Below are 25,543 nucleotides of genomic sequence, written 5' to 3'. Positions count from 1 at the left end.
TTTCATCCGAACTTCATCTTGGCCCGTTCACATTTCCTGTTCGAGCACATACTAAGTTCCTTGGCGTCTACTTCGACAGCAAGCTCACGTGGGCGCGACATGTTGCGTACCTTATCGACAATGTGGGTAAAACTGTGAATATCTTGCGTATGTTTGCCCGAGTATGGTGGGGAGCAGAACCAATTATGCTCTTGACTCTGTATAAAACTTTGATCTGTTCTGTCAGATTATGGAAGCACTGTCTACGGCACTGCAACGCAATCAAATTTGCGCAAACTCGATCTCGTCAGTTATAGAGTGATTCGTCTAGACCTCGGAGACATGAAATCAACGCCCACCAATGCCCTGGTAGTGGAAGCAAGACGGCAGATGTTGTCTGATATTTTTCTCGTCAGTCGATTTTCGATAAATGATTGTGCCTCTCTTAAGGCGGAGGTTTGAGTCTGGAGACTCACATGGTACCTCATGACCAGAACCTAGCCACCTGAGCAGAACGCCATTACTGGTTTGCAGCTACGAGAATTGGCGCCATCTCTTTCCTCTCGTCTACAGGATACCCCCCCCCCCCCCCAACGTCTCAAGGATAACCTATAGTAACAGATGTTAAAAGCTGCTGCGGAAGATGGCCACGCAAACAAACGTATCTCATGTTTTTGTTTATCGTTTAGTCTATTCTTCACTCCAGCCCCATGGCATAACTGCCGTCCGATTTCCGAACGGAGACCAATATCACTCGCGACCTGGAGCATTTTCTCAGTATACAGTGACCGCAGTACGCTCACATCTACACGGACGGTTCTAAATCTGAAGCGGGTGTGGATACATCTCCTTTTTCCCTTCTAGTGGCGCCTACCAAATGTTTGCACTTCCATCTGAATCTTCTGCTTACAAGGTGTAGGTAGCTACTGGCCATCAGGGACGCTATTTATTATGGTACCCGGACATCCAAGTTAGCCCTGATAGCTACAGACTCTCAAAGTGTGCTGCCGAAATTGCAACATCCCTTGTCGGCCATAAGAGAGGGGCACTCTGAGAGCATTGCTGTTCAGTTACTCTCGATTAAAGGACAACACGACACTCTTCATCATGAAACTGCTGACCGCCTTGCCAAGAGAACTATTGCCCAGCGCCGATCTGTTTTGCAGATCTCACATCGACGACACAGAAGGCTACTTATCACGCTTGGAAGTGTGCACGGCATGTTCTCAGCGCTGTAAGGGTGGCCACCTGGCGGCCATATAAACGAACATTTGTTCTCGACCACTGTTTGCCTCGGTGCAGCGTCATAGACGCCGTGTGACTTCTATCATTCGCATCTGGCTGCGACACGGGTCTTACTCCGCGCACTTAAATCGATCGAAGATTATCACGTCTGGACACGGCGATAAGGACACAACGGCAGTAGCGCATCTTAACCACATCATTTCGCAGGTTCCAAGTATGCGACTTGACAGACTTGTATAAGAAATTAGTTGCGAGAGGTTACCCACTTCCTATCAGTGTTCCTTTTTTACTCCACAGTTTTGATAAATATAGCTTGATCACAGACTACTTGAAAGCCGTCTGCATCGAAATTTAATTTATGAGTTGCTAAGGTCTTCATTTCCAAATGGCATCATCCCAGTACGTAATAGTGTGCGTGATTTTGTGTTTTAATTTGCGTACGGACCTCTGTTCGTTCATTACATTTTCATTATTTGTACGCAGAAAAGGACCGCAACTTGCCCGGCATGTAGGAGGCTCTGAACGTGGTGTGCTGGTGAGAAGGACTGCAGATGCTCCAACAACAACTGTAATGTCCAAATTTTTACAATCGCAAATAATTATATATTTTTTTAATTTTCTGTTGGACCCACAAACAATCTTTTTCGCTTACGATCTGATCTCCAGAAAACCGAATGTAAAACGTTAAAACCGAATTACATATACGGATTTTAAAAATCGTATATCTTCTACTCGACAAAACATCCTTTAAAATAAAACACGGTCTATACCCATGTATGAGCATATGGTACAGGTAATGTGCATAGGATACGTTGTCATTTTGTGTGTGTACAAGGGTGACCAAAACTACACCGACTAAATTTCGAAGGTCGTCCTGCGATATTTTCCGAGTATTCTGGTATAGGGGGCCCGTGGTCTCCAGCAGTTCGTTACAGACTAATTGCGTTTCGTTTGGTTTCTGACCCCCTTGTACTGGCACTGCATTGAAGATACCTGGGGTCTAGTTTAGCAGGGGATACAATCCGTCGGCTTTGACCAATGACGTCAGAGTTCACCAGAGAGCATGTATTACAAAGATGGATGAGCTGAGAAGAATGTTCTGAAACGAAGGAATGCAAGAGAGAAAAACTGTACTTCACATATACAAGGGCCAGTAGTATTTTCACGTTAACGATATCGCGTGTTTGTATCTTAGTATTTCTCCGCAAAATACAATGGAAAGAAATGAATGAAATATATTACTAGCAAAGAATACATCACGTTACATGTATGTCAGTTGTATCTCAAAAGTCTTTCGAACTGTATTGCTTAAGTGCAGTGCGGGATACAAGTTCAGCGTAGTCGATTTCTTAGTTCCAACTAGCATTGCTGTCCTGTTGATCACTTGAACTTTGTATCCCCTACTTCACTAAACTGTAAATGAAACACCCGATACAAATCAAAAGCTCATTCAAAGTGTGTTGCTTAAGTACAGTCCGGAATACGAGTTTGTCGTAAGTCGATTTCTTCGTTTTCACTAGCATTAATGTTCTGTTCATCACCTGAACGATGTATCCTCCGCAGTAAACCCTAAGTGGAACACGGGATACAAATTGTAGATGTGCTGTTTATTTCGTCTCCGCTATTACTAACAGTCTTTTCCTACGTACATATCAGTATTACTGATGACAGAAAGACCTACGTATGTAATATATGTATACCAGACTTCCGTTGACCTCGATATATGTACACTGGTAACGAGAAGGTGGAAATACACGTACGTTAGCCGGCCGGAGTGGCCGAGCGGTTAAAGGCGCTACAGTCTGGAACCGCACGACCGCTGCGGCCGCAGGTTCGAATCCTGCCTCGGGCATGGATGTGTGTGATGTCCTTAGGTTAGTTAGGTTTAAGTAGTTCTAAGTTCTAGGGGACTTATGACCACAGCAGTTGAGTCCCATAGTGCTCAGAGCCATTTGAACCATTTGAACACGTACGTTACATTTGCAACCTGTACCTCAATTGAACTACACGGAGACAAGAGGACGACACATGCATGCACAATTTGCATCCCGTACTTCACTATGGGGTACAGTTTTCTTGTTGCCTTGGACGCTAATAGTATCCCATTCGTTACTTGAGCTGTATAGCTATACGCAACATTTGTATCTCGTTCGCCAATTGACATATATAGTGTCAGTGTAAAGGCGAAGTGAGGGACGGGATACAAATTTTAGTTGTGTCGGGGGTTTCGCCTGTAATATAGCAAGTGCACATTCGAAAATGTCGAACTGATACTAGTGCTGGGAAACGAAAGAAGATCGACAGCTGAGAAATTTCTATTACGTACTTCACAACACGAAAATACACATATTGGTGGAATAAAACTGTGAAATATGTCAAAATTGTGAAATACAGTAAAAGAAGCAAATGGAAAAGTGAGCTTACCACACGGAAATATCGAGGAATAACCGAAGCTCGTCTAGACAGACAGTAACGAAAATTACATACCCACAAACAGGCAAATCCATTTCTATAAACGAAATTAAGACACTAAAAATTGTTGTACAATAACAAACTAATACTCCAAATTACCTCAATATCATTACGAATAATTATTGTAATGTACAATGATAGCGCTTATCCGGAACACAGAACTGTTTTATTATCTATGCCTCGAAGTGAAGACCTTACTATCTATGACTAATGTATGACGTCATTGGTCAAAGCCGACGGGTTGTATCCCCTGCTTCACTAGACCCGATACCTGCATAACAGTGACAATGTCAGCGGTATGCGCTGTGTGTCTCGTCTGGAAACGAACTTGTCCCATTCACCACTAGTACTCGCTGCTGACAACGCCATAGCCTAGTTCGCTCTCGGTCCTCGAGCTTGCGTTCAGTTCTGCTCGGTCCAGTCTCGGACTGGTTTCTCCAGCAACGTTAGTGGCACGTTTTGTACACAAAAGTATGGAAAGGTTTACTGATGAGGAATAGGCCGAAATGCATCTCGTCATTCACTGAGTGCAATGGAAAAAGGGCAGTTAGACGATTTGCTCAGTTGTTTTCACAGCGTCAGCCGCCACTTAACGGCAATTTTGCATGTGTTCACAGGCGCCCACAAATAACCTGATCATTTCATCTTATTACGTTCTGTTGATTACATACTTCAGGCCTTTTCACTGATGTATAACTATTTTCACAGCAGCAGAGACAATTCTCATAATAAAGTCCAGGAAGTTTGTGACGAGTGACCGGAGCAGTTCTGGTTCATCCTATATAGGTGACATGAGTCGTGCATAGCTTCTTCTCCCACTCTTAGCGCTACATGTGCGCGCCCTCTGTTTTATGTGACTTAAAAACCTGAAAAACATTTTCTTTACATCAAGAATTCTACACCTACATGCATACTCTGCAAACCACTGTGACATACATGGCAGAGGGTAGTTTCCATTGTACCAGTTATTAATGTATCTAAACGTTCCATTCACGTATGGAGCGCGAAAAGAATGACCGCTGAAACGCCTGAGTGGGCGCTGTAGTCACCGTAGTCTGAAGCCGTCCTCGCGAGCCCTTTAGGGGGGCGGGGGACGGTTGTAGTATATTCCTACAACAGTCTGCCTCAATCTTCAAGCATCTCGCAGTTCAGTTTCATCTGCATCTCCGCGACAGACTTCCACTGGTCAAACAAATCTGTGACCATTAGTGCTGCTGGCTTCCTCTTTTCCCCTGTTAATCTTATTTGGTACGGGTCCCACATACTTGAACACTATTCCAGGATGGGTCGCCGAAGTGATTTTTATGAAATATAGTTCGTAGACTGATATCGTTTCCCACCATCTTAACGATAAACCGATGTCTGGCCCAGCCTTTACCTACGACTGAGCCTCTGTAATCGTCCCATGTCATAGCCCTACAAATTGGTACGCCCACGTATTTGTGTGAGTTGACCGATTCTAACTGTGACTGGTTGATATTTTAGTCATAACATACCACGTTATTTTAGTTTTGTGAAGGGTGCAATATTAAATTTCTGAATATCCAAGACGGTTTCTACTCTTTTGACAACTTGTGAGCTTTTTTCAGGTAGTTTTTCATAACTGTATATGAGAAAACTCTGAGGTTACTGAAATATTATCTGCAAGGTCATTACCATAGAACAGGGGTTCCCAGCAAAATTTTCTCGAGGACCCCCTCATCGAGCATGATTGGTACCTTGTCATATCACAGTATCAAGTACCTTAAAAAGGCAAATTAAGAGTCTTTTTTTACGTTTTCTATTTTTGGTTCTTAGAAAAAACATTGACATATTCCTTATCGAAAAAATATTGAGCGGCCAAAACAAAAAAATCTGTTATCATACGAAATATATTTAATATATTTTTGATTCTAATAGCATCTTGCGGACCCCTCTGGCATAGCTAGCGGACCCCTGGGGGTCCGCGGACCACCTGTTGGGAGCCACTGCCATAGAACATTAACAACTGGATTTCCAACACACTCTACCTTAATTCGGCATCTGCTGACGACTCTCCATCCAAGACGACCTACTGCGTCCCTTCCTACCAAAAAATCCTCAAAGCAGTCACAAATTTCTCTTGATACCCTATACAATTATACTTTTCGAAAATCGAGAAATATATATATGTGTGCGTTGATGAATGGCTTTCCGAATGTCACGTGAAAAATCTGAGTGGTTTCACATGGTCCATGGTGTTTGGCATGGGGGAGATATCTCATTATGCTTAAGCTCAAAATACTTTCTAAGATTTTACGACAAATGGATCTCAAGGGGACTGGACGTTAGTTTTGTGGTTCACTTTCGATACGTTTCTTGTAGATGGCTGTGAACTGTGCCTTCTTCCAATCACTGGGCGCCTTTGTTTGTACGAGGGATCCATAGCGGATGATAGTTAAAAGGGGACTAACTGAGACCGAGACCTGATATAGTACAGATTTCGTCCAGTGCTACGGCTTTGTTAACTTTAACGACATCAGCTCTTCCTCAACACCAACATCTATATCACTTCTCGTTGCAGTGGTGCGAGAATTATGTGAGAGCAGTAATCCTGGATAATTGTGGATATCATTGTCGCTACCGCAAAGTGGAAGAACACGAGCTTCATAAAATTGGACATAAAGTAAGATACACTTTAAATGAACAGAGTGTTCACCACAACTTGCGTAACGTCATATCTTACGTGGAAATAGAAGAAACAAATTTTAATGTAACAAATCGGTACCGTTTTTCATATTAGCACACCGTATGCATGGTAATGTAACCGTCGCAGTGCCACTAAAGGGGAATAATGAACCCTTCATCAAAGGAAACGAAATAAATAGAATTCGAATCAAGATGTGTTGCCAGCATGAGTAACTCAGAAGCAGATATCCTCGGTGTAGCGAAGCAACTCAAATCACTTGATAAAAGTTACCTTCCGGTCCAGGCTGTATACGAATTAGGTTCCTTTCAGAGTATGCTCATGTAATAGCTCCATATTTCGCAAATCATCTACAACTGCGACAAAGATCCGTACCTAAATACGAGGAAGCTGCACATGTCACACCAATACTCAAGAAAATAAAAATGAGTGATCCGCTGTATTACAAACCTTTATCATCTTAAAAGAAACTTCCGTCGGTTCTTGGTAGAACAATATTATAATAATAAATGAAAAGCACCAGAACAAAAGCAAACTGGTGCTTTTCATTTAGTACAAACCTTTATCGTTGGCGTCGATTTGCAGTAGGATTTTGGAACATATACTCCAACAAAATGGTTTATTGATACGTAATCAGCAAGCACTCAGTGTCATTGTTCTTGTGCAACACAACAACATTCCTCGCAAGTGAATTCTAATCAAATTGCTTATCTATGGAGTATCGTCTCAGTTGTACGACTGGATTCGTGATTTTCTGTCAGAAAGATCAAAGTTCATGGTAACCGACAGAAATATAGTCATCGAGTAACACAGAAGCGATGTGTGGCGTTCCCGAAGGATGTCTTATATGCGCTCTGCTATTCCTAATTTCCCAAAAATTGGAGACAATCTGAGAAGCCATCTTATATTGTTTGAAGATGATGCTGTCATTTGCTGTTTAGTAAAGACACCAGAATATTAAAACTAATTGCTAAATGACAGAGACGAAATATGTGTTCGGTGCGAAAAGTGGCAATTGTGACCCTAAAAATGAAAAGTGTGCGGTAATACACATGAGTACTAAAAGGAATCCGTTAAATTTCGATTACACAATAAATTGCGCAAATCTAAGGGCTGCCAGTTCAATTAAGTATCCAGGGATAAGAGTTACGAATACCTTTAATTGGAACGATAAAATAGGCAATGTTGCGAGAAAGGCAACTGCATTTTACTGGCAGAAAACTTAGAAAATGCAACGAACACTATCAGACACTTGTGCTTCAACCTCCCCACTGGGCGTCTGGAGCGTATGTTTGCCCTTATTATTAGTTACTTGTCCCCCCCCCCCTTCCCCCCTTCCCCCTCCCTCTCAGCCCACGCCTAACTGATTCACAATTAATGAATGATGCTTTACATGAGTGTCTTGTTATTTGAATTTATGTTTCTTGTTTCGTATAGCCACTCAAAGTATGTGTTAGATTCCTGTACAACAAATGTTACTACAGTCTCCAGTGTTTACTCGTTGCCTAATTCATAGAGTTGTTGTTGTGGTCCTCAGTCCTGAGACTGGTTTGATTCAGCTCTCCATGCTACTCTGTCCTTTGCAAGCTTCTTCATCTTGCAGTACCTACTGCAACCTACATACTTCTGAATCTGCTTAGTGTATTCATCTCTTCGTCTCCCTCTACGATTTTTACACTCCATGCTGCCCTCCAATATTAAATTCGTGATCCCTTGACGCCTCAGTGCATGTCTTACGAACCGATCCCTTTCTTTCTAGTCAAGTTGTGCCGTAAATTCCTCTTCTCTCCATTTCTATTCAGTACCTCCTCATTAGTTACGCGATCTACCCATCTAATCTTCAGCATTCTTCTGTAACACCCATGTTCGAAAGCTTCTATTCTCTTCTTGTCTGAACTATTTATCATCCATGTTTCACTTCCATACACTCGATACAAATACTTTCAGAAAAGACTTCCTAACACTTAAGTTTATACTCGATGTTAACATGTTTCTCTTCTTCAGAAACGCTTTCCTTGTCATTTCGACCATCAACAGTTATTTTGCTCCCCAAATTGAAACTGCATCTACTACTTTGAGTGTCTCATTTCCTAATCTAATTCCCTCAGCATTACCTGATTTGATTCGACCACAATCCATTTTCCTTGTTTTGGTTCAAATGGCTCTGAGCACTATGGGACTTAACATCTATGGTCATCAGTCTCCTAGAACTTAGAACTACTTAAACCTAACTAACCTAAGGACAGCACACAACACCCAGTCATCACGAGGCAGAGAAAACCCCTGACCCCGCCGGGAATCGAACCCGGGAACCCGGGCGTGGGAAGCGAGAACGCTACCGCACGACCACGAGCTGCGGACTCTCCTTTCAAGACATTGTCCATTCCGTTCAACTGCTCTTCCAGGTCCTTTGCTCTCTCTGACAGAATTATAATGTTATCGGCAAACCTCAAAGTTTTATTTCTTCTCAATGGATTTTAATTCCTACTCCAAACTCTTCTTTTGTTTTCTTTACTGCTTGTTCAATATACAGATTGACGAACGTAGGGGTAGGCTACAATCCTGTCTCACTGTCTTTCCAACCACCGCTTCCCTTACATGCCCCCCAATTCATAGAGTAACACCCCGAAAACCAATGCAGATCACTGAGTTTGCTACATACGAATTCAAGATTGGCACTCTGACTAATCTATTTGTACTGTTCTGCTTATGAACAAAGCGAAACTAGAGCAGTAAAAAATGTATATAGTGTACCGTTAACACTACAGCTGCCCCTACCGACGTCGTCTTATGCAATCCGAAACGTGATATATGGCTTTCAAAAACCTCGCTCACTATATGCAGACTATCAATCCTACAGCAAAAATGAACAGGACCTTTTTGTAGGTAATCTGAAGTTGTTAAATATTGTACTGCGATACGTTTTCGCGGGAGGTCATCGTTCTCGAGTCATTCAAGAAAATTGTACAAACGTGACCTTCAAACGCACCTCACACCCCCACACGCATTCCTCACCAGTCACGATTTCTAGTATGCTGCTCGTGGCACTCCCTGCTACCCCTGTACAAAATTTTCCGACAGTACGTACTACTGCCGACATTCGACCTTTTTTCGGCCTCTACTGATTGGGCTATTGCGACATCGAGACAGTCTACTACTTGGTTGAAATTATTAATTTCAACGTGGCCCTGAGGGTAATGAAAGAAAAACGACTTTTGTAAATGTAAAGGTGAATACAATTACGTCGAAAATTCGGCCCCAACTTGACCCTTAAAAGCATAATAGTTTCGTAGTCCGAAGGCCTGACGAATGCACGATGAATTGTTTATTCTGACGAATGCACGATGAATTGTTTATTTTATGCTATTAAAATCTCAAAATTGTCAGGTAAAATGTAGGCAAACCTAAAATTTACCATCTGTAAGCGCTCGACTAAGCCGGTGGCGTAATGAGCGCAGTGGAAAGGTCGAATGTGGGGAAAAAATTCCTGCAGTCACCCCCCCCCCCCCCCCCCCGGGTAGGAGAGAATGCCGTGAGCAACATACTAGAAATCCTAACGTGAGGTGGCTGAGCGTGAGACGGTGATGGGGGGGGGGGGGGGGGGGGGGGGGGAAGAGAGAGAGAGAGAGACAGAAAATGAAAATCTTGTGCGTGGTTTTTGAAGGCAATATATAACATTTCGGGTTGCATAAAACGGCATCGACAGGGTCAACTGAATACCATTGCTCTATCCAGTATAATTATTCCGTTTGTCAGGTCGTTTTTATTAAACGTACTTTTTAAGTAGCTTGTGTATCATCTCTGCGTGTCAGTGTTTCTCCTTCTTTCTTTGACATACACATAAATAACACATATATAGAAGACCTTCCGCGCAATGTTTATTGTGAGGATGATTAACCAAACAGCCCAGGTATTTTGTATTGTATTGTATGGAACTGGGAACCTAGAAACGACCGAGAGGCTTCGTTCCCGCCGTAGCCCTCAGTGGTTCACAACCCACAGCAGTCCACCCATCCCACCGCCGCCCCACACCGAACCCAGGGTCATTGTGCGGTTCGGCCCCCAGTGACCCCCGGGAACGTCTCACACCACACGAGTGTAACCCCAATGTTTGCGTGATAGAGTAATTACGGTCTACGCATACATGGAGATAGTGTTTGCGCAGCAATCGCCGACAAAGTGTAACTGAGGCGGAATTAGGGGAACCAGCTCGCATTCGCCGAGGCAGATGGAAAATCGCCTCAAAAACGACCCACAGACTGGCCGGCACACTGGCCTCGACATTAATCCGCCGGTCGGATTCGTGCCGGGGACCGGCACGCCTTTCCGCCCGGAAAGCAGTGCGTTAGACCGCACGGCTAACCGGGCGGGCATATATTTTGTGCTCCAGTGCGTGGGTAGCATCACAACGATGCGGCTCTGTGACAACGCCAGTCGTGTTGGGCGTAAATCGAGGACAAAATGTGTTGCCGTTATCGTCAACTTTAGAAACTTGGGAGTTGATGATCTACCGTGTGTTGAGGTGCTTCATGATGAGATTAAGTGAAACTGGGGCTGAAAGTCAGCCAAACCAGAAGCGTTTCAGCGAGGTAATGCGCCATTTTCCCCATTAGATGTCATACTCGTCTCTCCAGGGATCGAAATTTTGTCTCCACATGTTTTGGATTATGATTGGTGGAATAGCTGTTACAATTGTCGTACAGTCATCGGGAAAGAGCGTTGCTAACCCGAGAGAGAGTTGAACATGTTTGCTTTTTGTTTCGTAAATAAAGACTAAACTATTTTTTCATTTCTACACACTATGATGGTAAAATATCTAGCTCATATGTAAAAGAGTTTCGTCCAAGCGTTACTGATTTAGTACAAAAGCAATACAAGGTATCCTCAAATTTTTTAGTGTAAGAAACTGCAATTGAAACGAAATTCAGAAGTTGTTCACAGAAGTGTGTTTTATGTGTAAGATATGCATATAAAAAGTAAACTGGGATATATAATCACTTTTGGGAAAAAATATACGGTTATTTTGCTCAGCTGTAAAATTTAGAAAGTTAGATTTATGGCGTTTCTTCACTCAAGCCCATTATTTATTACTTTAGATCGTGAAAGTAGAATTTCAGTTTAATTATTTTGATGCTGCATGCATTATGTTGGTGAAGTCTGAGTGCGATATCTCTAAAAAATTATTCATTCTCTGGTGACAATGTGACTATGTACTGACAACTTAATGTTTGTTTCAACAGAGTAAAGGATGTTTGACTTACTTGAAGGATGTTGACTTACGAGTTATGGTATAATAAGATACACTTCAACACGGCTAGTCTGTAATCCTAAAAGGGTGAATAAAGTGTGTGGTGCCAGATCGCAAAATAAAAGTCTACTCGTTGGCAGGCGCGTTTTGCAGCAGACGGCAGGAGCGTGCGTGTGGTGCAGGGCAGGGCAGAGCAGTGCGTGTGAGGTACTCACGTGCGGCGCGCTGGCCCCGCTGCTGTACAAGATGAGGCCGTTGGGCTCGTTGGTGCGGATCTTGAACGAGATGGAGCTGGACCGCGACGACTCCAGCGAGGGCAGCACCTGCGGGGCAAGACAGAGAGAGGGTGCGCCTGAGTGAGTGAGGCGGCCGTGGCGGCGGCGGCGCCGGCGTGCCTGCCCACGTCGTTCGGCGCGCTCAGCGTGGCGCTGGCAAACTACTTCCAGTCGTTAGACGGCCCACCAGCAGGTATGTACGAATAAAGAGGGCATCCGTCAGTTTCATATGGCAACCGTCGAAAAATGGAAGAGCCCAATATACTGTTCCTTCGCCACGAATGTAAGAAAAACGTAAGAGCTAAAAACATCTACCTCTACAAGGGGAACAAAACGAAACAGGTCCGCAAAATATCTCACGCACCTTAGGTAGGCAACCCTTCTTACACCGTACATCCGAGACGGATATTTTCCGGGCCAGTTTTAATTCGTCCTTCCCCCCCCCCCCCCCCCCCCCCCCACCCTTCCCCCCTATCCGTTATACATCTATGTTTCGCACTTACTGTATCTGGCAGAGGAGACTTGGTATGCTGCTTCCTTTCTTATTCCAGTCACTGTTCGTAAGCTTCGGTTACAAATCGGCTCTCTCCAATTTTACTTTCATGGTGTTTTCGCGAATTATATGCAGGAGGAAAAATTATGTCTACGGATGTGTGTGCTCTACGAATTTTAACAGTAAACCTTAAAGTGACATACAACTTCTCTCTTCTGGCGCCTGCCACTGGAGTCGGATGACCATCTCCAGCCGCGAGTAGTGGCCACCGATGACCTCAGCATTTGAACATTTTGAACCATTTCGAGCACACTCGAGTGCTCGATAAACGAACTTGTGAAGAAGCGTGTTGTTTGTCTTTGGATTTCTCTGTTTTCTCTATCAATCCTACCTGTGAGAATCGGACGAACGAATGTTTTTGTAAGTTTTGTAAGTTTCGTCCGTCGTGGTAGGACTACACTTCCTCGGGATTCTTCTGACTTCTGCCTTTCTTATGATTAGTTTCGAGAGGTAATTTAACTTTCTATCGCTCCATACGAATACTCCGTGGTACTGAGTGGGCTTCACTGTTTCCAGTCTTCCTGTCAGTATATGTGCAAAAGTCACGTATTTCTACTTCGAGGTTCGACACTGAATCCCTGCACCGTGCATCACCCTTAACCGCGTCTTCCTGCATTTCGTTGCAACTCCCTAACAGAGCTACTTCTCTACACACGGCAGAAACATCCGCCAATCGTCTTACGGAGCTTCTGACGTTATTCTGACAAACTATTTATGTATATTCCTATAATACTCCCGTGGGGTACACTCGAATCTAGTCGGGCGTCTGAAGGCTTCTCCCCGACAACAACGACATGCCGCGTTAAAAGTCTTGCTTTTAGCCTAGTTTTCAAAGTACAGACGATATTTGTATGTAGAACATACGCATTTACTGTCTTTTAAAGGAAACAAATACTATGTTAGTTTGTACCTGCTTATTTAGCAGTTTAATTATTTAATACAAATTTTACAGCAGTTGGGATTCTGCGTACTTGCAGGATTCTCTAAATTCACCAGATTCTGTTTACTTTATAACAACAGAACTACGCACAACAGCAAAGGTGACGCGTCAGTTATTACTACAGTAGCGACTAGGTACACGAGCGGGTCTGCTGTCCACGGTGTCACTACGCTACACAAGTGTAACGCAGAAGGTGTAGTGAGAGTGTCAAATGCAAGAACACAGAAATAGGACCAGTAAGCTATTGTGGGACCAGTTAATTAAGGACTTCACTCATTTCTACAGTTCTAGATTTCTGGACAAATCACCTAGAAAGCAAAACCAAGCCGTGCCGCAGGGCGCAAATTTTTGGGTGTAGAAATGTGTCTGCGATATACACCCAAGTCCCGCCTCTTTCCAGAATTAGACACAAGATTGTGTGCATAGTAGTAACGTATTATCTATTGTACATTTCAGAATAGTACGTAAGAATTGCAACTTTGGGAGGATATTAATTTTGTAAATATGAATAACTTAACCTTTTTATTGTTTTGAGCCGTCATTCCGTTAGCATGTTGGAACTAAGTCACCGTTTGCCTTCATCTTCGATGAGTGTCTAAGTTCACATCGTGTTAGTTACAGGCACACAAGTCACTTACTGTAGATTTGCCGAAGAAATGGGCTAAAACCGACGAGTCTAGCGGGCGGCATCCATCTCTGCTTTTGGCCACTCCATTCTGCACGAGACTGCCACTCCAGCGGTATGCCAGTGCTGTTCCAGCAGCGCTCTCTTTGCCATACGACGCTCACCAGACACGAAATTCGCCACGAGTGTGTATTTGCACATTTTTGTACTTACAAGTTTAAAAACAAAGGCAGGCCCGGAGATGAAGCTGAAAACCTAGACTTGCTTCATGAAGCAGCGCTGCTTCCCGACGCCTACGAAGGCGTTCCTTTTATATATAGTTCAGAAATGAGTTTTTCAATTACGATTGAAACTGAATAGGAATCTGTTGAAATGCTACAATGGTTGTATCAACAGACTTTTCTTTTAGCTCTAGATTAGCCATTCCTTCATGTTAAACTCGTATGTCGTTCGCGCTACTAATAGGAAGGTGAGAATTTTTTTATTCAGTGACACGGTCGTTTAGACGGTTACTAAAACATACTACTGGTGACAGAATATGTTTTCAAGTCATCAGTCTTCATTCTCTGTCTATCTTTGCACCGGTACGTATCTTCTGTGGCCACAGCCCACATCCCTGGTGACCTGCTCCACAGACTGTGGTCGCGGTCCGCGTCCAGTACTTTCCCCCCTCTACTGTTCTGTTCTCTCCGTGGCCGCGGCGGTGTAGCAGGCAACGTGACTGAAGGCCGACATCGGGCGGCTGGTGTGGAGCAGCAAGCAGCGAGGGCGCCGTAGTATGTGGTGGCGTTCTAAAACTCGCCAGCCGTCAGCGTTTACACACTCGCGTCCTGCCGAGGACCGTCTCTGCCACAGGTGCACCGCCGTCACCTCCGACGCGCACCGTTTCGTTTGTGATGGGGCTGCCTGCTGTCGACACCGCACGTTGGCATTCTTGCTGCGAATGATGCCTCAGCCGGTAGAGCCCACCGAACGTATCCATCCTGACGTCACTTACTACACTGCTACTCGACGTAAGGCTACGGTGTGGGTTAAAGATGTGGCGTTGTCGCAGTGAGGCCATGCAGAGTTGTTACATGTTTGGCACTGCTTAACGAGCAACTACACGGTTTTCGGGCGCAAGGCGTGGTACGGTTAGCTCTTTGTGAAACAGTTGCGGTCGTTGTTGACGCATCCTGCGTGGCATAGGGGCGTTCCAGCTGTGAGGGGGCCGTGGAGAGAGAGCAGTGGCCACCGCCACGGTGAATGCCGCGTTGCGGCTGCGTGGCGCGCTGGCAGCCGTGTGCGTGAGACGGGCGCTCAGCGAAGACATGGCGAGGTACACGCAGCTAAGCGACTTTGACGAAGCACAGATTACTGTTGCGCAATGTGTGGAAGAGAATGGGAATGAGTATCTCAAAAATGGCGAAGCTGATCGAATGTTCACGTGATACTTTCGTTAGCATCTACCGAAAGAGGTAGAAGGACAGCGAAATTACCACGACTCCTCACAGAATGTGGCGTTCGGAGGCTTGTCTGCTCTGTAAAGTAGGATAGATGGTGATCTGCGACATCTGTGCCGCAACAGCACAGTGCTGGTGCGTGCACGAGTACTTCACACCACACGGTTCATCGTACATTTTCCAACACGGAGCTCCGCACCAGACCACCCCCACATACTCACATGTTGACACAGTTACGAGTGCAGTTCGAGGGGTACCATCGGGATTCGAAAGTCGATCAATCTTCATGAGAATCACAAATGGTTCAAATGGCTCTGAGCACTATGGGACTTAAGTTCTGAGGTCATCAGTCCCCTAGAACTTAGAACTACTTAAACCTAACTAACCTAAGGGCATCACACACACATCCGTGCCCGAGGCAGGATTCGAACCTGCGACCGCAGCGGTCGCGCGGTTCCAGACTGTAGCGCCTAGAATCGCTCGGCCACTCCGGCCGGCTGGGAATCACATTTTTGCTACAATAGGTCGCTGGTCGAGGGGGAAAGGTGTCTCCATCGTGCAGAGCGCCTGGTGCGAGGCGTTACTCTCTTTCGCTAACAAGGCACCAGCATCCCTCCGTGCTCGACGTCTTCCCTAACGGCTATGTTATCTTTCAGCAGTATAATGACCAGCGTCCCGGAGCCAGAACAGTGCTACAGTGATTTGAGGAGTGTTATACTGAACTCACGTTGATGCCTCGGCAACCAGTTGCGCCTGATGTAAATTCTGAGGAAGCCATGTGGGTCGGTATTGGGCGCGGGCAGCGGGTAGCAAAAGCAGCGGCCCGTTATTTACACGAATTACATGGCCTATGCGGAGACATGTAATGATACATATCTTCGAAAATCTACCAACAAACTGTCGGATCCCTGATCCGTAGAATCGGTGATGTATTTTCTCCCCAAGACGGACAAAGAAGCCATTAAGCTTGTAGTTTTGCCTCGTCAGTGTATTCGGTGGCTGTAGAGCCGTCTCGCCGCTACGGATAGCCTCGCAAAAAATTTCACCTTTATAACCTTTGCTTTCTCTCTCTCTCTTCTCTCTTTTTCTTTTTTGTTCGCGGTGGGAGCCCGAAGTGGTAGCAAATATCTTTCACAGTTAGCTTTTCACGTGAATGTCGTGTGACTCGCGGCCCCCTGTCGGGTAGACCATTCGCCGGGTGCAAGACTTTCGATTTGACGCCCCTTCGGCGACTTGCGCGTCGATGGGGATGCAATGATGGTGGTTAGGACAACACAACGCCCAGTTCCTCGGCGGAGAAAATCTCCGACCCGGCCGGGAATCGAAACCGGGCCCTTAGGACTGACATTTTGTGGCGCTGACCACTCAGCTGGACAACTTTTCAGTTGAAAGCGGCGGTCGCATTGGACAGTTTTTGTTTGGAGTTTAGACAGATTCTGCGGGTAGTGTCGATGTTAGGGGCCAACGGCCGAAGTGGAAGAGCTCTAGAGAGGGGAAAAGAGAATCAGTGAAGCGCGAATCTGGAAACCGAGAGGTGATATTTAATCTCGATCGGAGTAAAGAAGTAATGAAGCGAAAACGTATAGGGGGGAAGAAACGAAGTGCGAGGTGGAATCCTCGTCGGAGTCCACTCGGGCTGCCATCAGACGGACACCGCCGGCGGCGCTCGCCACGACGGGCCGGCAGCAGGCAGCCAGGCAGGGCCCGGCCGCCTGCCGCCTCCACCCCTCCGCGGCTCCAGCGTCACACACTGTCTCTTCCGTACTGCTCTGCGCAGGTGTCCCAGTAACCTGTCTGCTCTTCTGATAAGAGTCCTCCACAGACTTCATTCGTCATCCATTCGTTTCAGTAATGCCTCATTTCGTATTTTATTTCTCCACTTTGACAGCGTCACGTTTCAAACCGTGCAGTTTCTTTTTTCTCCACCAGATTTATGGTGGCACACGTTTCATTTCCGTACAGCACAGTGTAACAGGCGAATAGTATCGGGAGTTTGTTTCCCAGTTCTATATCGAAATCCGACACTAGCGGAGCTCATTACTGAGGAAAGCTTTCTTCGTGTGTACCGATCTAACTCAGCTACAGCCACCTTTCTTAGAGTCACTTCTTCACTCTGCTACGTCGTTCCCAGTTTTGATGTTAACTACGTCATTTCCTTGCTATTCTCTTAATCATTTTAGTTTTACGTTGCTCGCCTATAAGCCGTATCCTCCCCTCCGTATGCTGCCCATATATAATACAGCTGGTGTCCTAAGCCATCCTTACTTGCTGCGAGGAAATCTGTGCCGCCAGTCAACCTTACCATAGCTACTCGTTCCCTCTATTCGTTATCTCCTTTTACGATTTTTTTTTACTCGCTTCGTCGCTTTTTCTACCTACACGTTGAATTACAGTGGTGACAGTCTTTAACCCCACGTTACACCGACCTTAGCACCATCTTGTCTTTCTTGATCTTTCCAGTATTTTCATTAACTTTTCGAAGATCAGTTGTTCAACGAAAAGATCAGTGCCTGCCAAAAGGATGAATTCCATCTGAGTGCTGAAACAGAAAGCTACACTACAGAAGCTCGGCTGCTGGGGAGAGAACTGTAATAATTGTTCTGGGATACCACAGAGGGTGCGACAGTCTGTTCTGAGAAAGTGTCCTCTTGTAATGTCTGCACGATGGCTCGATAAGTGATGCTGGGCTACAAACCGGAGCGTAGGTTTCTGTGACGGCAAGTTAGCCACGGAACTACACGGCTCTCAGCGGAGAAGGGGTGGGTTGGCTATAGCGGGGGTAGCGCGGTGGGTTAGGGGAGGGCGGCTTCTCGGCTTACCAGTGTGCTGTCCGGGCTGTGGAAGGTGATGGCCAGCCACGCCTGCGGGCACAACAGAGACACGTCACACACGGCGCAGAGTGCTCGCCAGCCAGCCAGTCCCCGCTCACCTTCCTGTTCAGCTACTCACTAAAACACACTTCTGCTTCAACAAAAATTTCCCATAAACTGAAAAAAATTACCAAATAAACGTAAATAAACACTGGTGTCCAGTGGTGTATCGGAAAGGCGGTGGTGGTGGGGGGGGGGGGGGGGGGCAATGGGAACACACAATTTTTATCACAAAATAAGACAATATTTCAGGGTTCGAATATAGTGCTCATCATAATTAATGTCCTAGATTAATATTTTTTCGACAGTTAGAAAAGTGCTGTCGCTTGCTTCACGACTCCATTGGCTGTGTTTCTATTCACAAATGAAGGTTCTCCCTCGTCGCCTACAACACGACAGAGATCAGAAAAAAAGTAGCCTTTAGACACAACGGACAAGTAAATAACCACACTACTATTATAATTGCAAAAGTAAGTCTCTTACGCTTTCACGACTAAACCGCTGAGCCGATTATAATAAAAATTTGTACGGAGATACCTTGAACACTGAGGAAGAAGATAGGTTCATTCAGAAAGCGTGAAGTGCAACATACACTACTCTCCATTAAAATTGCTACACCACGAAAATGACGTGCTACAGACGCGATATTTAACCGACAGGAAGAAGATTCTGTGATATGCAAATGATTAACTTTTCAGAGCATTCACACGAGGTTGGCGCCGTTGGCGACACCTACAACGTGCTGACAAGAGGAAAGTTTCCAACCGATTTCTCATACACAAACAGCAGTTGACCAGTGTTGCCTGGTGAAACGTTGTTGTGATGCCTCGTGTAAGGAGGAGAAATGCGTACCATCACGTTTCCGACTTTGATATGACGATTGCGGTTTATAGTATCGCGACATTGCTGCTCGCGTTGGTCGAGATCCAATGACTGTTGGCACAATATGGAATCTGTAGGTTCAGCAGGGTAATACGGAACGCCGTGCTGGATCCCAACGGCCTCGTACCACTAGCAGTCGTGATGGCAGGCATCTTATCCTCATGGCTGTAACGGATCGTGCAGCCACGTCTCGATCCCTGAGTCAGCAGATGGAGACGTTTGCAAGACAACAACCATCTGCACGAACAGTTCGACGACGTTTGCAGCAGCATGGACTATCAGCTCGGAGACCATGCCTGCGGTTACACTTGACGCTGCATCACAGGCAGGAGCGCCTGCGATGGTGTACGGAACGGCGAACCCGGGTGCACGAATGGCAAAACGTCATTTTTTCGGATGAATCCAGGTTCTGTTTACAGCATCATGATGGTCGCATCCGTGTTTGGCGACATCGCGGTGAACGCACATTGGAAGCGTGTATTCGTCATTGCCATACTGGCGTATCACCCGGCGTGATGGTGTGTGGTGCCATTGGTTACACGTCTCGGTCACCTCTTGTTCGCACTGACGGCACTTTGAACAGTGGACGTTACATTTCAGATGTGTTACGACCCGTGGCTCTACCCTTCATTGAATCCCTGCGAAACCCTACATTTCAGCAGGATAATGCATGACCGCATGTTGCAGGTCCTATACGGGCCTTTCTGGGCACAGAAAATGTTCGACTGCTGCCCTGGCCAGCACATTCTCCAAATCTCTTACCAATTGAAAACGTCTGGTCGATGGTGGCCGAGCAACTGGCTCTTCACAATACGCCAGTCACTACTCTTGATGAAATGTGGTATCGTGTTGAAGCTACTAGGACAGCTGTACCTGTACACGCCATCCAAGCTCTGTTTGACTCAATGCCCAGGCGTATCAAGGCCGTTATTACGGCCAGAGTTGGCAGAGCTCGCCGCGCCGCACCACCAGCAGTCAGCAGCCAGCAGTCAGCAGTCAGCACGGATCGGCCCCACCAGCTTAGCCCGGGACCGAGCGTCCAGTTCACACAGTACGGCACGGGACGGCGTGTTTGGCGCTTTACGTGGAGAGGCGGAATCCTCTCGACTTCCCACCCTGTCCCACGGAGTCTGAGCCACCACTGGCACAAACTATTGTTCCGCCCTGCCGCTGGACAGAAATGCTGGTATGTTGGAAAATCTAAGCTTAAGAAAATTTACAGCAGTTTTTCCGTGGGAAGAACAGTCCGAAAAGCACCGAAACGCATACTTGCCTTGGCGTCAGAATGTGATTTCGGGTCTTTTCGGGGTGCGAAAGCACGTTTCTGATTGGTTTTTGGCATCTAAATGTTGGTGTGCGACAGCGAGGTCGATTCCAGCCCCCTCCTCTTATTGCAGGGGCATTATTATTTTTTATTTTTAGTGGAGATTCGTCAACACTTGGCCTCGGGCACTAATCTCAGGGTCGCTAAGACTGTATAGAGCAGACCTGCACTCGGGCCTTACGACAAGTCGATGGACTTTGACTTAGCACCCTCGGCGCTCGGATGAATTTTTCGCGCTCGCTCCGTATCAGCCGAGTGCATGACAGAGGCCGGACCAGCTCGCCCTGCGCCAGCCAGCAGCGGCGCAGCGGACGGCGACACCACGCAGGCTGGCCGTAGGCGGGCCCGCGCTGCTGTGCGGTCGTTCGGCGCAACGAATTTGGGCCGTTTGAGCAGAGGTGACTTCATTGCGCTAATCTCTTACCGTAACAAGAGCTTCACGCAACTTTTTACAAGGCGACAGAAAAAATACAGGGACACGGATTTACATCGCTACTTACTTCGATGCATATGTTACTCGAATGTTAAGTTAAATGTTACTGTGCTTCACAAACAAGTTTTTTCCCTTAATTAAGAATACCTATGAACGGACCGCAGCTTTCAGGACCGTCCATCGTGTAAGTTTACTTACACGATGTACAGTCGCCACAATGATCATATGGTATGTGCGAATGTAGTCGTCTCAGTTTCTCGGGGAGAAAATATTAGTAAATTACAGTTCCGGTGCAAAGATGGCCTATTGCGACGGAACCTGGTCCCGTGCAGGCTCTAAAACTCGTGAAGCCGCACAGACGAATGTATAATCGTGCGTATATGTACGCTATAAACACAAATTTCCAAAGTTGTTAAAATTATGAAATTTCTCCCCTTTGAACAAATATTTATTTATACGACAGTACTCTTTAACAAAACAACCACTTTCGTACTTCTATTCACAAGATATTACGCCTCAGTGTTTAAGTAAACTTAATTCTTAGATCCATAACGGCAACCATGCAACAATACGATTACATCCGCTCCGGCCGCAAGCCCTTCTATTTCACCATCTCAAGCCATAGTAACTAAAGTTCATATTAGACCAAGTAAGACCTTGGTCACAGATATTAAGTCAAAATTGACCAGGTTTCGACGTTACTATGAGCGTCGTCATCAGAATTAAAGTAACTGTTCTAAAACATAATAGGTATATAAGACATTAATAAACGGAAGTGTGTACTGACTGGAAAGAGATACAGTACTTACAAGTCACATTCTAAAATAATATCTAAGCGGGAAAGGCGACGTCATGAAAAGTTGTAAATAAGATAAGATGGCGAGCCGCTAAGGGCTGCTCGTACCTGAGTGAACACGGATTGCAACAAGACGGAGGTGCCCACCTTAGAAAGTGCGGGCAAGTAAACATGGTGTTGCTGCGAGCGCCATCTAGTAGCCGCAGAAACAACTAGGCTGATGTACATTCAAAATTAGACACATGAAATTGTAATGAAGCTGATTCAGGCATAACGTAAGCACTAATAATAATAGGATGAAGTTACATATTTATCTGCTTTAAACAGAGATACATTTTGTAACGTAGAAAAACGTCAGTTATGACATATAAGAAAACATCAAAGACGTAACAGGAAAATAACATTTCGTCAAACTGAATGAGGAAATCTGAATCAAAGGTCAAGCAACAGCTTTATACAGTCGAAAAAGTTTTTATTTCGTAGCTGCAGCTTTTGTCAACTTCTCTGTGACGGTGTAAATTTACAGCTAACCAGCAGTACATGTTGAAACTATGCTCCTTACATAAAATGTTGCATAAAAAAGCTGCATCATTTTGCACCATTCTGAGATGACAACAGCAGCCGATTGCTTGCTTGCTTCATTGCCATGAAGATATTGTTGAACTGAAGCGTGTTAAAAGGATGAAATACCTTGGCACGTTCTTTATGCTGACCGCACCCAGGTGTCCAATCTGCCTCACTGGGACATATTTCTCTTCACTTGTCGTTCTCTTTCGTTCGTGTATTTTATTCTTCACAACTCCAGTTCCTTTATACTTTTCTCTACAGTGCTTGCAAACATCAACCATGCGCCTGTGGAACCTGTCAGCTTATAAACTGCACCACTGATCTACACGTTGTAAAATCCGCTGTAAACGAAGACCGTAATCATTTTTCTTTTTTCGCACGAACCGTACTTGAGTCACCAGTTCAGAAGTTTCTCTCCGAACCCTCTTCTGAGGGTGCAGCCTAAGTTTGCGGCGCTGTTATAGCGTTACTGTTTCCTCAAGTTTCACACATGTTATGCCGCTGAAGCCCTCTTGACGATTCTTTCCAAAGCCACAGAAAAACCTGTCTGACTCCATTTAAAAAAAGGAACACGAAGTCGATATCATAACGCGGTAGCGATAACCGTTCAGAATTGCTCGTGTACGTTGTAAAATTCACCACATAGTCCACCCCTCGACATATTTACTCGCTCTGGACACGTTTGGGGTCGCTGCCTCGCCGTGAGTGTTTACACATAGGCAAAGCAAGGAACCCCGATAGCTGCCAACAGACCGCTAGCGACGACGTGGATGTGAATCCTTGTCTCGCACCCTGTCTTATGAAAGACCGCTTTTATTTTTTAATTTTTTTTATTTACACGGCAAATTACGTTGGACCAAATTGAGGAGCAAATCTCAAATGTCACGGAACGTGTTAGTACAGCCGGCCAGAGTAGCCGAACCGTTAAAGGCGCTACAGTCTGGAACAGCACGACCGCAACGGTCGCAGGTTCGAAACCTGCCTCGGGCATGGATGTGTGTGATGTCCTTAGGTTAATTAGGTTTAAGTAGTTCCAAGTTCTAGGGGACTGATGACCACAGCAGTTAAGTCCCATAGTGCTCAGAGCCATTTGAACCATTTTTGTTAGTACATGAAATTACAACATAAAAGTAATAACAGATAAAAATAAAATGTTTATGAACCCGAAAAAAGTAAATCCATAAGTTTAAGTGAACCTAGTCAAGAATACAACAAGAATCAGCTTAATTTTTCAAGGAACTCCTCGACAAGATAGAAGGAGCGACCCATGAGGAAACTCTTCAAAAAATGGTTCAGATGGCTCGGACCACTATGCGACTTAACTTCTGAGGTCATCAGTCCCCTAGAACTTAGAACTACTTAAACCTAACTAACCTAAGGACATCAGACACGTCTATGCCCGAGGCAGGATTCGAACCAGCGACCGTAGTGGTCGAGTGGTTCCAGACTGTAGCGCCTAGAACCGCTCGACCACCCCGGCCGGCGAAACTCTTCAGTTTCGATTTGAAAGCGCGAGGATTACTGCTAAGATTTTTTAATTCGATTGTTAGCTTATTGAAAATGGATGCAGCAGTATACTGACTGCACTCCTTTCTGCACGAGAGTTACGGAAGTTCGATCGAAATACAGGATTGATTTCTGCCGAGTATTAACTGAGTGAAATCTGCTTATTCTTGCGAATAAGCTAATATTATTGACAAGAAATGACAGTAAGGAATATATATATTGAGAGGTCAATGTCAAAATACCCAGACTCGTGAACATGGGTCGACAAGAGGTTCTTGAACTTACACCACTTATTGCCCGAACCGCCCGTTTCCGAGCCAAAAATATCCTTTTAGAATGGAAAAAGTTACCCCAAAATATAATACCATACGACATGAAAATAAGTAAAGTAGGCTAATTTTCGTGTCGGACGATCACTCACTTCAGATACCGTTTGAATAGTAAAAATGAAAGTATTAAGTACAAGATCGTGAACGTGCGCTTTCCACAACAGCTTACTATCTATCTGAACACCTATAAACATGAACTGTTCAGTTTCACTAATCATATGCCCATTCTGTGAAATTAAAACGTCAGGTCCTGTTGAATTGCGTGTTAGAAACTTTACTTACTGTGATTTAGCGTTAATTTTTTTTCTACAAGTCATGAACTTAGGTCATGACGTCGAGCCCGTGTTGTGCACAACATCCTTTCTACCAAGCTAGTGTCATCTGCAAACAGAAATATTTTGGAGTTTCCTGTAATACTACAGGGCATGTGCTTTACATAAATAAGGAACAGGAGTGGCCCCAACACTGATCCCTGGGGCACCCCCCACTTGACCGTACCCTACTCAGAATCCACATCACATCCATTCTCAACATTGTGAATAATTACCTGTTGCTAAAGTAAGAGGTGAAGCAATTGTGAGCTACTCCCCATATTCTCTAATGGTCCAACTTCTGGAGCAATATTTTGTGATCAACACAATCAAACGCCTTAGTTAAATAAAAAAAAAAAATATGCCTACCGTCCGAAACCTTTTGTTTAACCCACAGAGACAAGAGAATATAGCATTTTCAGTTGTTGAACGACTTCTAAAAGCCGAACAGTGCATTTGATAGCAAAAAATAATCAATTATTCTTACATTCACAGCCTTTACAATAACTTTAGCAAAAACTAATGGCACAGAAGTAGGTCTAGAACTGTCTACATTATACCTTTCTCCCTTTTTATGAAGCAGCTTTACTACTGAGTACTTTAATCGTTCAGGAAACTGACCATTCCTAAAGGAAAAATTACTAATACGGCTCAATACACGGCTAACACATGGATCACAGTACTTTAATATTCTGCTACGTACTGCATCATAACCATGAAAGTCCTTAGTCTTCCGTGATTTAATTAGTGACTCAATCTCCCCCTTGTCTGTATCACAAAGGAGTATTTCAGACATCAATCTCGAAGAGGCATTTGCTAAGAATGTTCTATGATTCCCTGTAGAAACTAATTTTTTATTTAATTCACCAGCAATGCTCAGAAATGATTGTGAAATACTGTACATATATGTATTTTATCAGTAACAGAAATATTTGTAGTACGAACTGACTTTATATCGTCGAACTTGTGCTGCTGACCAGACACTTCCTTCACAACTGACCGTGTGGTTTTAATTTTATCCTGTGAATTAGCTATTCTATTTGCATACCACATAGCCTTTGCCTTCCTAATAACGTTTGAA

General features: G+C 44.9%; 1 protein-coding gene across 1 annotated transcript in view; it reads right to left on the bottom strand.

Annotated features, from left to right (window-relative positions):
* LOC124794982 (neurexin-1-like) overlaps positions 1-25,543 on the bottom strand; it is a 2,052,691-nt gene that overhangs the window by 509,294 nt on the left and 1,517,854 nt on the right. Inside the window, exon 9 of the mRNA XM_047258725.1 lies at positions 11,825-11,932. Within this exon, the coding sequence (XP_047114681.1) occupies positions 11,825-11,932 (108 nt within the window). The remainder of the gene's footprint in view (positions 1-11,824; positions 11,933-25,543) is intronic.

Source organism: Schistocerca piceifrons, chromosome 4, assembly GCF_021461385.2.
Source record: "Schistocerca piceifrons isolate TAMUIC-IGC-003096 chromosome 4, iqSchPice1.1, whole genome shotgun sequence".
Lineage (NCBI taxonomy): Eukaryota > Metazoa > Arthropoda > Insecta > Orthoptera > Acrididae > Schistocerca > Schistocerca piceifrons.
Note: the sequence above shows the minus strand (reverse complement) of the source record. Positions and strands in the feature narration are given on the sequence as shown.